This window comes from Phyllostomus hastatus, unplaced genomic scaffold (genome assembly GCF_019186645.2).
Source record: "Phyllostomus hastatus isolate PE091 unplaced genomic scaffold, TTU_PhHast_1.1 phas_contig_308, whole genome shotgun sequence".
Taxonomy (NCBI): Eukaryota; Metazoa; Chordata; class Mammalia; order Chiroptera; family Phyllostomidae; genus Phyllostomus; species Phyllostomus hastatus.
This window is the reverse complement of record NW_025333848.1, coordinates 2168526-2184721: the sequence shown is the minus strand read 5'-3', so window position 1 is coordinate 2184721 and position 16196 is coordinate 2168526. Positions and strand designations below refer to the sequence as shown.

The 16196-nt window shown below is 35.2% G+C and overlaps 1 protein-coding gene and 1 pseudogene across 1 annotated transcript; one reads left to right on the top strand and one right to left on the bottom strand.

Moving 5' to 3' along the window:
• Nucleotides 1-139: 139 nt before the first annotated feature.
• LOC123819372 (NKG2-A/NKG2-B type II integral membrane protein-like) lies at nucleotides 140-5260 on the top strand. The gene is made up of 4 exons (XM_045839695.1): nucleotides 140-326; nucleotides 699-794; nucleotides 2604-2755; nucleotides 5255-5260. Exons 1-4 carry the CDS (start codon nucleotides 140-142, stop codon nucleotides 5258-5260), a joined length of 441 nt encoding a protein of 146 aa, XP_045695651.1.
• A 263-nt stretch (nucleotides 5261-5523) lies between these two features.
• LOC123819371 lies at nucleotides 5524-9659 on the bottom strand (annotated as a pseudogene).
• Nucleotides 9660-16196: the final 6537 nt, after the last annotated feature.

Below are 16196 nucleotides of genomic sequence, written 5' to 3'. Positions count from 1 at the left end.
TCTTAACTGGGAAATGAGTCTGAAACTCACCCTGTACCCCACCCAGTGTCACTGTGAGGGATCTCTTCAGTGTATGTGTCACTTGTACGTAAGCACACATGTTGCAGAGCACAGTCTCGGCCACCACTCAGCTGCAGAGATGAGTGACCAGAGAGTAACCTATGCAGAACTGAATCTGGCTAACAACCCGAAGAGACAGCACATAAAACCTAAGGGCACTAAAGGCTCCATTCCAGGAACTGAGCAGGAACTAACCTATGCTGATTTAAATCTTCAAAATGTTTCTCAGGATCTTCAAGGGAGTGACAAGAATGGCCACTGCAGAGGTAAAGCATTCAGTAGACACAGTATAACTATTCTTGGATGTGCAGCTGGGTGCAGAGGTGTGTGTAATAGAAGGGGATAAGTTTACACATTTTTTTCATCTGAAGGATCAGGACTTGAAGTTGGAATATGGTATTCTCAGATAAAAGCTGAGAAATAATTTTATTCCGACCTTGTTGTAAGTTGTAGTCTTTGACAAGTAACTGAAGAGCATTATGTTTAGAGAAAATGCAGTGGTATATTCTGAGAGGAAGATTATAGTGGTAGATATGGGTTTGGGGTCCAAGTTTATGTACATGATTCCCTGTGTGTAAACTGTCCAAACAATTGTCCCCATCCCTCCTTTCTCAGTGTTTCCATTTCCCTCCCTGCAGCATCCCCTTCACTTCCAGAGAAGCTCATTGCTGGGATCCTAGGGGTCATCTGCCTTGTCCTGATGACCACTGTGGTAACAAGAGCTGTTAATCAATGTAAGTAAATTATTGTAAGATTATACGAAATGCTTCACTGTTAACATCACTGCCTCCATCAGTGCCTCCAAACATTTCATAGTATTAGAAAATCCAACTCTCATTTTAAAGTACGCCTTTAGAGTAAGTGAAAAAATGTTATTCTGATTTGTCCAAGTTATAAGTAACTGCATTATTTAGAAAAGTAGCATATTTAAGTCCTTTGCCTATTTTTCAATTGGGTTGTGTGTTGTACTGGAGTGGTGTTGTGTGAATTCTCTATATACTTTGGAGGTCAAACCTTTGTCCAAGATAACTTTGGCAAAGATAGTTTCCCAAATGTTCATAGCAACACAATTTACAATAGCCAAGTTCTGGAACTAACTTAAGGCCACCAGCAAATGAGGTGATAAAGAAAATGTAGTATATTTACACAATGGAATACTATGCAGCAGAAAGAAAGAAGGAACTCTTACCATTTGTGACAGCATGGATGGAACTGGAGAGCATTATGCTAAGTGAAAAAAGCCAGGATGTGAAAGACAAATACCATATGATCTCATCTACAAGTAGACCTAATGGATAAAACAAACAAGCAAGTAAAATATAACCAGAAACATTGAACTGAAGAAGAAACTGACAGTAACTGGAGGGGAGAGGGATAATGGTGGAGAATAGGGGAAGGCCATCAAGGAACAGGTATAAAGGGCACATGGACAAAGCCAAAGGGGTAAGTTTGAAGGTGGGAGGTGAGAATGGGTGAGATGGGTGGCCTAGGTGGGGTGAAAATGGAGAGAATGGTACTTAAACAACAGTCAATAAATAAATAATAAATAGAAATTTTAAAAAAGTAGTTTATATATATATACTTATATATCCCATATATCCATAGATGTTCTTGTGTTATAATTCAAAACATGCTTTAGGACACCTTATTGACAAATACAAATCATATTGATTAGTCCAAATAGTGTAAGAATTGGTGAAGTTTGTTTCTCAAAGGTTTTGAAATGTTTTTTCCCAAATTATTATGGCTTCATTAATTTTTCTTGATAAATCAATTTTATTCCAAGTCATTTTAATCCTGGACAATATACCACATTTGGAAGTAAAAAACAAAAGTATTGTGATTTATGTAGATCAGCATTACTTTTTTATAATTACATCTTTTTCTAGCTAATGTAATACTGGTGCAGAATAATTCTTCTTTCATGTACATAATATAAATTATATATTATTTTCACAGGGAGCCAGACAGTTACAGCAGAGAACTGGACAGGGAACCGTACAACAGGGAACCAGAAAGGTACCTAATTATTTTCTATGTTCCCATATCAATACAGTTCCTACCTTGTCTCTAATGCAGTCAAAATTTATAGTTTCTTTTGGTGGGGAGGAACATAAATTATGATACCAGACATAAATATATATAAATAATGAGTATAGAAGAGTATAGTTCTTAATGCAAAAATATGAAGAAATATTCATTTAATTTATCATACTCATTGTTGCCAATTGTTTAAAAGATAATTTTGGTTTCTAAAAATGTGGTTTCATTCATTGACATTCAGGACATTAGAAAGTGGATATTTTTGTCTGTGTGTTTGCTTAATATGGGCATATAAATTAGGGAATGAGGGAATCACAGAGAACTCACTTCTGTGTGTGTGTGTGAGTGTGTATGAGTGTATTATGCTTTATATATGCCAGTCTGTGAGGGTATATACATATACTGTGCACTAATTTGTCTCTACCTATGCAAATACTGAAATTAATTTTCATTTTAAAATTCATATTGTTCTTGGATAACAATACATAATCTTTCCTCAGCATATCATTGTGGTCGATGTCCACCAGAGTGGTTAATGTACTCCAACAACTGCTATTACATCAGCATTGAAAAAAAAACATGGAATGAGAGTTTAAAGGCCTGTGCTTCTAGGAATTCTAGCCTGCTCTACATAGATAATGAAGAAGAAATGGTAAGATGTTTAATGTTTCCAACATTTTATTTAAAAGAGTATTTTCTTTTATATTTTTATAGAATTCATTCATACTTTTGTATATATCTGTAATTTATTTTAAAGATTGTTAGTATTTTATTATTTGACTCTATAATATTTGATTTATATTTTATACCACTAATGTACATTTGATAATTTGCTGTTCTTGATTTTCATAGACAATAAGGTTTCTATAAGTGCTTCTTCTCTAAACTTTGCTACTTCATTGTACCATGTGTCATGGAGACTATAGACATGATTGTGCGTGTTATAGACTGAAATTGGCCAGGAAATATGTGCTGACAGCCCGCTCCTGTGCACTCTTTCACAACTTCTCCTCTCTTCTCACTTAAGCACTATTCTGAGATTTTGTATCACAAATTATCTTTCTTAATTTTGAATTTTATGTAATGAGAATTATTCATTATGTATTTTACATGTCTCCGTTAATTCACTCATGATAGTTTTCAATTAATCCACATTATTGAATGTACCTGAAGTTTGTTAATTTTCACTGCTGTATTGTATATCCCAGGCATTCTTTATCTATTGTACTCAGAATAGAGATGGTTTTAACATGTGGTTGTTAAGAATAATTATTTCATAAAAATTCTTGTGTATTTCTTTTTTCCAAATAATATATATTTAAAATAATTGATACACAATAATACATATAACATATAAAATGATTAGCTGCATAATTTGTAAGTATAGTTATAATGGTATTTGTGTATAATTGAAATGTATTGCTGTTTTGCATCGGATTGAAATTGCAGGATCAAAAATATATGTGTATGTAAATTATTTCTATTTTTAGTGTGTTGTAATAATACACATTATATCCAATAGTTTCATAATCCAAAGCTTAGTACTGCCAGAAATTTTACTGCCATCAGTTCTGATCATTATATAAAAGCATCATTATGACACTGATGGGTATTTTCCTCATACTGATCAACTGAACACATCTCTCAGAGCACCATTCATTATGAATTTCTGTACTGTGAGAATGAGATGTGCCCACTCATGACTCTTGACCATTTCTCCTGTATGTTACCTGTAATTTTCATTCTTAGAAGTAGTTATATTTTGGATATGACTCCTTTTTGAATTTGTGAGATGAAAATGTCTTTCTTGACTGTTAATTACATTTTTCTTCTCATATTGGAGTTTTTTAATGGCCAGGATATCAAACTTACCATAGTCCAATATCTCATTTTGGGTATTGGTGGTTATTTTGGACATATTTCACAAGTTGGTCAAAGTTCATGAAGATAATCTACTGAATTACTCTTTATGGTTTATCTTTTTTCTTTATTGATGAACTTTTAGTTTTAGGTTTAAATATTTTGAGAATTTATATTTTTTTGATACTGTATTTATGATGCTGTGTGTAGAGGTCAAGTTCACACTTTTCTACATCATTACCTAGTTGATACAGCATAATTTATAGCAAATGATTTTTTTCTACATAAAGAACTTTATACACGAGTCTATATATTTTAACATAAAATTTAAGAAGATGATCATTCATTGTGTCTCAAAAATTGTTTTTCTCTCTTCTTTTCTCTTTCTTTTTGTTCATGGGCAATAATTACACCTAAGTCCGTGTTACTGATAAAGTTCTGTGAAGGTCTCTGAGGCTCCACTAGTTTTTCTATCTCTTTCTCTCTACCTTCAGGAATTAATTATTTCTGTCACTCCATCTTTATTTCATGAATTCTTTCTTCTATATCTCAACATTTATGTAAATGTATTGAATTTTGTATTGTAGATAATGATTTTTCAACTGATAATTTTATTTAATTCATTCATAGAGTTTTTATTTTATTAATTGTTCTGTCACTGCCATCATATTTCCATAGAGTTACTTGACCATAGTTTTAAAAATATATTTTATGTATATATATATTTGTAATAACTAGCATTAAATATTTGTATAAAAAATCCAGCATCTTATCCCAGTGAAAGTTATTTTGTATGACTGATTTATACCCCTGAGTATGGAAGATATTTTTTAGTTTCTTTGCATGGTTAAAATTTAGCTAAGTCTACATTTTTAATAATATATTATAATAAACATGGATCCTCCTACATGCTTATTTGATTTATACTTTTGTAACTTCAGTAAACTTTTACTGTAGAATCATCTCTTTTGAAGTGTGCTTACTCAGTTTTTAAAAAACACTGTGGTCCTGGCTGGCTTAGCTCAGTGGACTGAGCATGGGCTGAGAACCAAAGTGTCACAGGTTCAATTCCCAGTCAGGGTACTTGCCTGGGTTGCAGGCCATGACTCCCAGCAACCACACATTGATGTTTCTCTCTCTCTCTATCTCGCCCGCTTCCCTTTCTAAAAATAAATAAATAAAATCTTAAAAAACAACACTGTACTTGAGCAACAATTAAAATAGAAAAATGTTAAAAAATAAAACCTTATAAAATAAAAAAGTAAAATTCTTGTCATTATTTTATTTTTAGGCTTAATTACTGTAATTCCTCTTGGGCCTGCATAGCTTACTTGACAACCAAAGATTTTTTAAAATTTATTCAAACACCTCAAGCCACTATGGCTCCACCCTCTGCTACTTCATGTACTTGCCTGTGTGTGTGTTTGTAAGGGAGTACTCACAATTTTAAAATCAGTTCTTGAATATACTTTGACCTATTTTTTACCAGATTATCTTTGTTTCTTTTACACAGTGCAAATATTTTTTCCCCACCAACCAAGTAGGTATAGAGAGTTAATATCACCTCTTGTACTGTGCTCTCACATTGAGTACCTTCCTGTTTGTAGCTGGCACTGTGCTGACACAGACCAGAAAAAGGATGGTCTTCCTCACTTTTAACTTAGTGAATTCAGCACTTTGACCTGAAAAAAGAGTGGGCAGTTTAACCACTAGTTCCAAGGTAATCAGACATCCCCTGTGGCAATACCAGTGATGTTTCAGCATTCCCCAAACAGTAAGAATTACACTTCTTACTCAGGAACTGAGATGGAGACTCGGGAGCAGTCTTAGACATGAAGACTACAAATTTACTCTATTTTTACTGGAATTTCTAGCTGCTTTTTCCAATAATAAATGCTCATGTTATTTTTACTCTTTGCTCAAATTTCAGAGGTATGAAATTGTTATATCTGTCCCTTCACCTAATTATGCTAGTGCATTTTCTTGATGTGTCCAACATATAAAAGTATATTATAAATTGAATCACTCTAACCTAGAAAAATAACTGTATTTGGCTTTTCATTTTTAAAAACATCTTTATTTATGTTGCAAATATACAATTTAGTTACTTAATATTTTATTTAATTCCATGTGAAGTCTCATAGATTGCCATATACAACATTGCCTTTTTCAAACTGGTATATAAGAACACTATAAAATACAAACTATAACCTATATAATTCTCTTTCTCTATTCTGATTGGAATGTTAAAACTACATTGGTATAGGCTCAGTTACAGTAGGTCCACTGTTTAGAGCATCATCAGACTACAGGCCAATTGCTGGTTGATGCCCCATCATGCAAACACAAGAAGCTCCCAAGGAATGCCACACTAAGTGGACTAAATGATTGTTCTCTCTCTCTCTCTCTCTCTCTCTCTCTTTCTCTCTCTCTCTCTCATATCAATAGAAATAAAGTAATGAATAAAAAAATAACATTGATTTAAAAAGAAAAGTGAGTTAATTGACATACATCTATTATTTTAAATAAAGAATGGTGAAAAATGGTTACTTATGTATGAAAATTAAGAGTAGCTTAATAGCTTATACATTTTGAAGCTTTTATCAAAAAGTTCTTTTGTAAATTTCCTCTTATAAAACCAGTTAAAACATTGCAAAGCACAACATGGAGAATATAGTCAAGAATATTCTAAAAATTATTCATGGTGTCAGATGGGCCCCAGATCCATTGGGGTGATCACCTTTCAAGGCATACACAGGTCCAAAAATATTGAATGTGAACAGTAAAGAAAAAACATTTTTAAAGTTGCTTTTCAAAATAAGTTCTCTGAAAATATCATTGTCCCACTTTTATATGGCCAATTTATTAGTGTACAAAATCATTCTCATTGTTTAATATTAACAAAACCTGCATTCAAATTCTCAACATAGGAATAAAACCAGAGGTAAAAGAATTATAATAGAGTCATTTAAAATGTAAAGGCTGCCCTGACTGGTGTGGGTAGGTTGATCCATAGGTTGGACATCATTCCATAAAGGGAAATGTCACTGGTTCAATTCCCAGTCAGGGCAGGTGCCTGTGTTGCTGAATGAGTCCGGGATCCAGAATAGGAGAGGCAACCAATTGATGTTTCCCTGTCTTTCTCCCTCTCTTCCTCTCTCTCTGAAAATAAATAAATTGAATCATTAATATATAAATAAAATAAAAAATAAAGGTGTACACTTTTGTTTTATTCTCCCATTGTAGCGCAGTTGTAGATTTGTAGTTTTCTTAAAAGTCTTGCATATCTTATAGCAACATGAAGGGTTCTCTTTCTGATATTCTGCGGCCCTTGATGGTTGCTGGTTGGCTTGTTGCACATGCACCCCTGCATTTCCAGCTTTGGCTCAATGCCATCACACCTCTTTGGTCATGAATTATCATTCCCAAATATTTGAAAAGTATATAATATCCATAATATCAGCTTACAGTTGTCTAAGAGAAGACTCTTTCATGAATAAGTTGGGGGTCACCTTCTGTAATTCCTTCATCCTGCACCTGACCTTGCGGGTGAGTTTGGCTTTTCTAGAACACAAGATTCCTTTCTTTGAGCTCTCCTCAGGAATTCCACCAGATGCTTTGGCACAGGCCCTCAACTCATGCAAAACACTCTTTGCCTTTCTCAGCTGCTGGCCTTTGGAGAGCTGGTCAGTGATGTTGTGAATTCAGCCTTTAAGAAATAACATGTATTTTCCTTCCATGCTGTTCACTGAGGGTGGTAGGAGGAGATATGGACAGTTTCATGGACTTACCTGTTTCTTTGGCCAGTTGTTTAGAATATTGTTGGTTCTGCTGGAGCTGTTGCCTCAAATCAGGTGAATCTTGAGGTGTTCCATGTCGAGACAGGGTCCTTAATTTTTTCACACAAGGTCGTGTGATCTTTGGGTGTTGGATGTGCTCAGCCAGCTAGGTGGGGTGACCAAGAATTCCTGGGTGGCAGAATGTGGTTTATTGCTTATTCACTAATGTCATCAGATGTTGGTGGGCTGTGTAGTTTATTTAGCTGTCACCTCCCCCTCTAACTGGGAGCCAACTTTTTTTGTTTTTACAAATACAAATTAATTTTATTTAATTTCTCATAATATTTGTTTCCTCATAGAATTTTTTGAACATTTTCAAAATACATCCATGGACTGGACTGTCCCAGAGAAATAATACTAATTCTTGGGTGTGGACAATTGGCACAACTCTCTCTTCTGATCTGTAAGTTTCTTTAGAACTCACATATTTATTCCTTCATGCTTTCAAATCAGGAATTAATCTTAGAAACAAAAGGCAATGGGTAAACAAGTATGTGAGGAAATATTTAAGTTTTTTTAGAAACATTTTAAGAAATATTCAGATTTACTGTGTAAATATTACTGTACATATTTGTTTGTTTAAATATTAAGTTATATATCATCAGATTAAATTATTGATTTTCTATGCATTTCAGATTTGCAAAAACTTCAGAGTTGGACAAGAATTGTGTATATTGGAATTTTCAATCACACAACTTCTATTCGGAGTCCTGTGTAGAAAACAGAATATATATTTGTAAGCACCAGTCACATTAGCTCTCCTAAGTTTGGTATAATGTTCCTCTCACCATCCCTAAAGAACACATTTCTAGTTTCTTGAAGAATGCTGCAATTATTTTTGGGAAATTAAGCTCTAAGAATTATTTTGAGACCAGCTTTAGTTTCACCACAAAAATAAAAGGAACTTACTGACATTTCCCATGTTCCCTTGCATGCAGAGCATTCCCATTATCAGCATCACTCAGGAGAGTGCGATGTTTGTTACTGAGAGTGAGTCTGTACTGACACATCATGGTCACTTAAAGTTCATACTTTATGTGACACTTCATCCTTGGTATTATAGAATTGTTTTGATATCTACATTTATGTTAACTTTTAAAAATGTATATCCAAGTGCATATTAAACATTTTAAAATATTGTTATTAAAATAAATCAAGTATAAATTATGAATTGTAATATCAAATATTGTTACTTCTAAGTCTAAATTAACATGAATAATTGTAGACACATCTTGAATATAATTTTCCCCAGCCTTTGAATGTTGAAAATGAGGACTGAACATATCAGGATATCAAAGGTGTGTAAGGAAGTGGAGTCAGGAGAGAGAAACTGGGAATGATTTAAAGAATTATTAAGTATTTTAGGGGGATACCCTACAGAGAGGGGTAGAAGAAAATTACAAAATGGACCAAAGGGTTAATTAAAAAAGATTACCAAGAGGGAGAATCATATAGGACCCAAGGCAATCTTTTCAGCAATGGGTTTCAGACTCATGCCACTACAGAAAACTCTATGGCAGACACGTTCACTGGATGGCTCTAGGAGAGAGCAGTTCTCAGTCTGCAGGCTGATATGAGTGAGTCACAGTGTGACTGGCAACTAGGAAGGCCTCTCTGCCAAAGTGTTAACATCTAGGCTGGAGAAGGGGAGCTATGGCTGTGACTAGTCCCAGAAACTTGTTGGAGGGTGAATACCACCAGAACTTCCTGCATGCATGCAGATGTCAGCCACAGCACTGGGGCCACAGGAGAGAAAACAGCATGAAACCAGGGAGAGGAGTCCTTTCTCTCAGTGCCCTTCACTAACAAAATGTCAAATGAACTTACTGGAGAAGAGGATGTAGAACCTGCTGGCATTACTGCAGAAAGGGCAATATGTATTGGTTTGGAGCAGATAGAACTAAATTTCTATTTGGCAATCACTGTTACTATGTAATAACCCTCCGGTTTCTATAACAAAAGCCATGTGACTATATTCTACTTGCTAGGACAACAGAACCAACACAAATATCTTCTGCATCTATTTAGTGTGTCATTATCAATTATTGTAGGTTTTTTTTTTTTTTTTGGTGGAGACTAGTAGTTTCATTGGGTAATAATTAGTGACCTTTGATATCTCTTATATATCTGTTTTTTTTCTGTACTGGATTTTAGTTATTTTTGAAGGCACCTTGTTGTATTAAATTCCTTGTCTTTCCCTTTTGACATTATTAATTACTACGCTTAGAAACCTACATTGATAGAAAAGATACAATGTTAAAAATAAGAATATGAAAACTAAAAACATAACATGTCCATGTGAATTAAACATTAGTCATTGACAGAATGTGGGAAAAAATATATTAATTTGACATCATTAAGTAGTAGTTTCACTATAATTCAATTACGAATGGGAGATGTCCTATATTTGTTTATCATGTGCAAAATGAATTAGTAATTCCTATACATTCATCTGTTTAAATATATCTTGTTTATGTTCTCTGTATTTATTCATTATGTTCATATATATATGTGACTATTCACAATTAATTTCATGTGATATGTGTATTGAGTTGTATCTAATAGCTGAAGTTGTGTTACAAACAACCCAGTTGTACTGGCATTTACACACAACATTAATTTTACTCAATTTTTTTGTTTCCCATATGTGGTTTGGCTGGCTTTCAGGTGATATAGGCTGAGCATGTATGGGCTTAGCTCCAGACCACAGATTCAGTTCAGATCTTTATAAAAAAGATCTTTATATCTTTTATTCTCTGACCAGTGGGCTACCTGACATGTGACCTTCTCAGAGCAGGGATTAGCCACTCTGGACAGAACTAGCAGAAATGTGCTCTCAATACCTGTGCTCTGAACTCACCAATGGTTACTTTCACAATCATTATATTAACCAAACCAGTCACGTGGTCAACCTTGTTAATTTCCTGCACAGTATTCCCTTCTCATATGGTCAGAGAAAGAAATGTAAAATGAAAAATGAAAAATAATGAAAAATAATGTAATCTATAATAACAGCCATAGAAGAAGTTGCAGAAGGGACTAGTGTCTCAGCAGTGATGACCCCTTTGGGGGTTATGGAAATCCCAGAGGGCAGAGTATGACAAATCCACACGCATTGCAGAGCCACATTGGTCCTCACATCACTTCAATACTGCCAGGTATGTGTCTTTGTGTTAACGTAATTAATTTACACATCACTAGAGTCATCATTTAATGATAGAAATAATTTCTGAAACTCAAACTACCTTGAGTCAATATAGGGAAACAAATAGAAATCATTAAACTTTTGAGGAGAAATCACCAAATGAAATCATCAGGAGAATAACTCTCAATAGGAAATTAGTTGATCAAAACCAATATTAAAAACAAAAGTGGTCAGACTTCTTTGGATGATCTTGGGAATATGGTGACTTTATGTATATGGGTAAAGCCCCATTGATCTCAACAGCTGCTTCTCTGACATAAAGTGACTCTGACAGCAGCATCATAGAGATTGCAGAGTCTGTCTGAAATGCTCTGTCCTGACAGATGTTCAGTGTAAATGCCCAGTTATGAGATTGGAGAATGTACTTGCCCTTATCACTTACATACTGTAATGATTAGCATCAAATTCATCACAGTTGCTGGTTTTGACACCAACTTCATGTCTTCATCTGAATATTATGTCCCCAGTGGATGATATTGCAGTTTTCTCCTAGGTGGCATTCCCAGTTATTCTAGCTTTCTTCAAATTGTTTTCATGCAACCCTTATACCTCTAAACATGATACATTTTATTTTCATTTCATTTTTTATTATTTTTATTTTTTATCATTGTTCAATTGCAGTTGTCCCACCATTTTCCCCATTGCACTCCCCTGCCCTGCCCACCCATCTGAAGTCTATTCCCCACCCCATTGTCCTTACCCATGAGTCTTATACTCATGAATTTTAATGTTTTCTGGCTTGCACCAACAATATTTCATCTGTCACAGTTGGAGGGTTAACCTCTGAGATCAAGGGATCAGCAGGACTGTCTTCTCTGTGAAGATCCAGGGGAGACTCTGGACCATGCATTTCTGTTACTATTGGGTGGAGCCCTCAGTCCTTGGCATCCCTTGGCTTCCAGACATCTTACTCCCGTCTCTGCCTCTGTCATCTCATTGTTCTCATCCTGTGTGTCAGTCTCTGTGTCCAAATGTCCTTCTTCTTATAGGATATCATATGCATTAATTAAGGCCATCCTATACCTGTACCACCTTATCTTAATTTATTTACATTTGCAAAGGCCTGTTGCAGACACTAATTCAGGGTTTGGGTGAGTGTGGGGTGGAGACAGTAAAAATAACTAAAATAAGCAGGTTAATGTCTAAATCTTTTTTATTTTATGTATTTATATTTAGAGAGAGGGGGAAGGGAGAAAAGGAGAGGAAGAGAAACATCCATGTGTGGCTGCCTCTCATAAACCCCCTACTAGGGTCTGGCCTTGCAACCCAGGCATGTACCCTTACTGGGAATTGAACCAGAAACCCTCTGGTTCACTAGTTTGTCACTCTACTGAGTGACACTAGCAACACTAGCCAGGGCTGATGTCTAAATATTTTGTTTGTGTATCATTGTAACTGGTAACAGTATCTGGTTTGGTGTCTCTAAAAACTCAGTTCCAATAATTTGCTTGTTAAACGTTGGGGGTCTGATGTGAAGGCTCTCAGAAGAGAGGGGGAAACTGTCCTGTCATAAAATCAGAAGCAACAGTCCACTGAGAATCCATGTCTCCATGACATTTCAAGTCTTTCAACATTCTTGACACTTTAAAATACAACAAACATGTTTAGTGTTTTTAAGAAAATTTTGCACTGATTTCCACAGTGAGTGCACCAATCTGCATTCCCACCAATAGTGCACAAGGCTCCTTTTTCTCCATATCTTCACCAGGACTTGTTGTTTGCTGATTTATTGCCGATGGCCATATGACCGTTGTGAGGTGCCATTTCAATGTGGTTTAAATTTGTGTCTGTCTCAAGGCTAGTGATATTGAGCATTTTTTTTTCATGTGTCTATGGGCCATCTGTATCCTCCTTGGAGAAGTCTTTATTCAGCTATTTTGTCTGTTTTTTAACTGAGTAGTTTGTTTTCCTGGTTTTGATTCATATGAGTTATTTATATACTTTGGAGATCAAACCCTTCTCTGATGTGTCATTGGAAAATGTGTTCTCCTACAAAGTCAGTTCCCTTTCCATTTTGATTATGGTTTCTTTAGCCATAGCTTTAGCAGAAGCTTTTTAGTTTGATGCAGTCTGATGTGCTTATTTTTACTTAATTTCCCTTGCACTAGGAGGTACATTGGCAAAAGTATTGCTACATGGGATATTTGAAATTTTCCTGCATCTGATTTCCTCTAGGACTTTTATGGTGTCACTACTTATATTTGTCTTTTATCCATTTTGAGTTTATTCTTGTATATGGTCTAAGTTTGTGGTTTAGTTTCATTTTCTTATGTGTACCAGTCTTTTTCTCCCAGCACCATTTATTGATGAGGCTGTCTACTCCATTGTATGCTGTTGCCCCCTTTTGAAATATTAATGGCTGTTACAAACTAAAAATGGAACTTCCTTTCACCCAGCAATTTCACTGCTGGGAATATACCTTAAGAATACTAAGTCAATTATTCAAAAAAACCTAATGCACCCCTATGTTCGTAACGACACTATTTACAATAGACAAGAGGTGGAAACAGAGGAAGTGCCCATCAGTGCATGAGTGGATCAAAAAATTGTGGTACATTTACACAATGGAGTACTACACAGCAGAAAGAAGGAAGGAACTCCTACCCTTCATGACAGCTAGGATGGAACTGGAGAATATTATACTACATGAAATAAGCCAGATGGGGAAAGGCAAATACCATATGATCTCACCTATAAGTGGAACCTTAACAACAAAACAAACAAAACAGAACCAGGGACATGGAAATAATGAAAAAAACTGACAGTGATCAGAGGGGATGAGAGGAGAAGATAATGGGGGAAAAAGCGAAAGGGTCTAGAGGAGAAACAAGTATGAAGGACCCATGGGCAAGGACAACAGGGTGGGAATTGACTGTGAAAACAGGAGTAAGTGGTTCAGGAGAGAAGAAGTGTGTGCGGGTCGGGGGGGCAGGGACTGGGACAACTGTAATTGGACAAATGTTGCATACTGTGGCCAACAAAGTCTGCCTGTTGTAACTGAAAACAAGAATAGATGCACAGGCTACAGCAATCCTGTGGAAAGAAAGTGGACGACACAGCCACTCTCTCAAGAAGACAGCATCCCAACCCTTGCCTAGACAAGCTTTTATTTTTTTTCTCAGGTCTTGCATTAAAGAAGGATTTATTATCTATTACATAGAATATTATTGCCTACACTTTAGGTACAATCAAGGAAATGAAAATAACACATGCAGAAGAAAAAGGTGGTAAGATGATTAGCTCCATCTTTGGGAAAATTTACACAGGCATTGGAAATTACTTTGAAGACAGACAATGCACATTTACTGTTTGAGACCAGGTGATGGAGTTTTAGCAAGAGCAAGCCATAACAGTCTGTATGCATTTTCTAGTCCTGATCCCCACGGGAAAACTCGGTTTGAAGGTCTGGCTCCTGCCCAGCTTCTGGATTCTGCAGATTTTCCATACAGAGCTGAGTCTCATTTGCCAAACTGAAACAAACCAGTCCCTTACAGACAATAAAAATAGAAATTTTCAAAATTTTATTTTGATTTGAAGGCAAATCATATGTTTACTATACCTCATTTTCAAAGATTTAGATGGACAATTCATATAGTTTATAATGTGTCTGTTTTATTACGTGCTTACAATGACCAGGTATACTTCCCATAGTTCCTTCCTAACATTCAGCACCTGGCAATGATAGGATTTGTTTACAACATACTTTTGTACTAACCACATAAGACGTGGAGAGATAATTCCCTGGCTGGTCTGGTTCAGTGGATTGAGTGGCAGACTGTGAACCAAATGGTGGACGGTTTGATTCCCAATCAGGGTGTATGCCTGGGTTATAGCCAGGTTCCCAATAGGGGGCATGTGGGAGGCAACCAGACATTATGTTTCTTTCCCTATCTTTTTTCCTCCCTACTCCTCCTCTAAAAATAATTAAATAAAATCTTAAAAAAGAACTAGAGAGACTAGACCAAATGGTGATTCTTTGCCTGTTTATGTTTCTGAGTATAAGGCCATGTTCTCACTATCCTATAACATTTATTAATTTTGACAATTTAGGAAGAGAGTGAAAAGCAGAGAAAAAATAATTACAAAATGAACAGCAACATATGTCATAACTGAGACTGCATAATTTCCTTTTGGGTGGGTATTTCCCAGATAACTCAGTTTGGACTAACTCACATGCTAAGGCAATTGCTCACAGAGTAAAACCATCAGTCAGATGATGGTTTCTCTCTCCAATGCTATAATGTAAATAAACTTTGATGCTATAAACAGATTGCTTCATTTTTGTTAAGCAAATTAAAAAACAGATTTCTCAAAAATTAAGCTTAAAAGTTTAAATAATTTTGCCTTGTCCTCCCCAACTAGAAAAACTTCTGCTGCCCCTTTTTTAAACCAAATGCACAAGCATATCACAGCCTTAGGAAAAGTGTGTTGGCTTTTCTGTTCTTTTGTGTTAATGAATTGCATGGTTTAAAGACCATACTTCTCATCTTATGATTTTCAGACCTCAATTATTTTCAGAATATAACAGGAAATAAGTAAGGATGCTGTTCACAGGGCTTTCAAAAAATTGCACCTATACAATGAGGTCAAAAAACATTACAGAATGTCTTTTTAATTTTGCAAATGCAATTTTACTTTATTTTTTATTTTTCAATTACAGTTGACACCCAATATCATTGTATAGTAGTTTCAGGTGCACAGCGTAGTGGTCAGAAGTGAAATATAACTTGTGAAGTGATCCCCAAATAAGTCTACTCCCCACCATGCCCTTTATGTGATTATTTGAATATTATTGACCATATTTCCTAATCTTTACATCCTCATGACAATTTTGTAACTACCAATTTGTAGAATTACCTTTTAGAATTTCTCATATTCATTTGAAAGTTTATAATCTTTGCTTATTTGTTACCTTTTTCCCCTTTGGTAAGAACATTTCAGATCCATGTCTGAGTGAACTTCAATTATACAATACAGTGTTATTGACTGTAGCCACCATGTGATACATTAGATCCTTAGGATTCTTCATCTTAAAAGTGAAAGTTTGAACCCTTTTACCAACTTCTCCTTAAATTCTTACTCCCAGCCCCTGACATCCACTGTTCTATGAATTTGTTATTTTTAAATTTCACATGTAAGTGATACCATGCAGCATTAGTCTTTCTTTGTCTCACTTATTTCACTCAGCA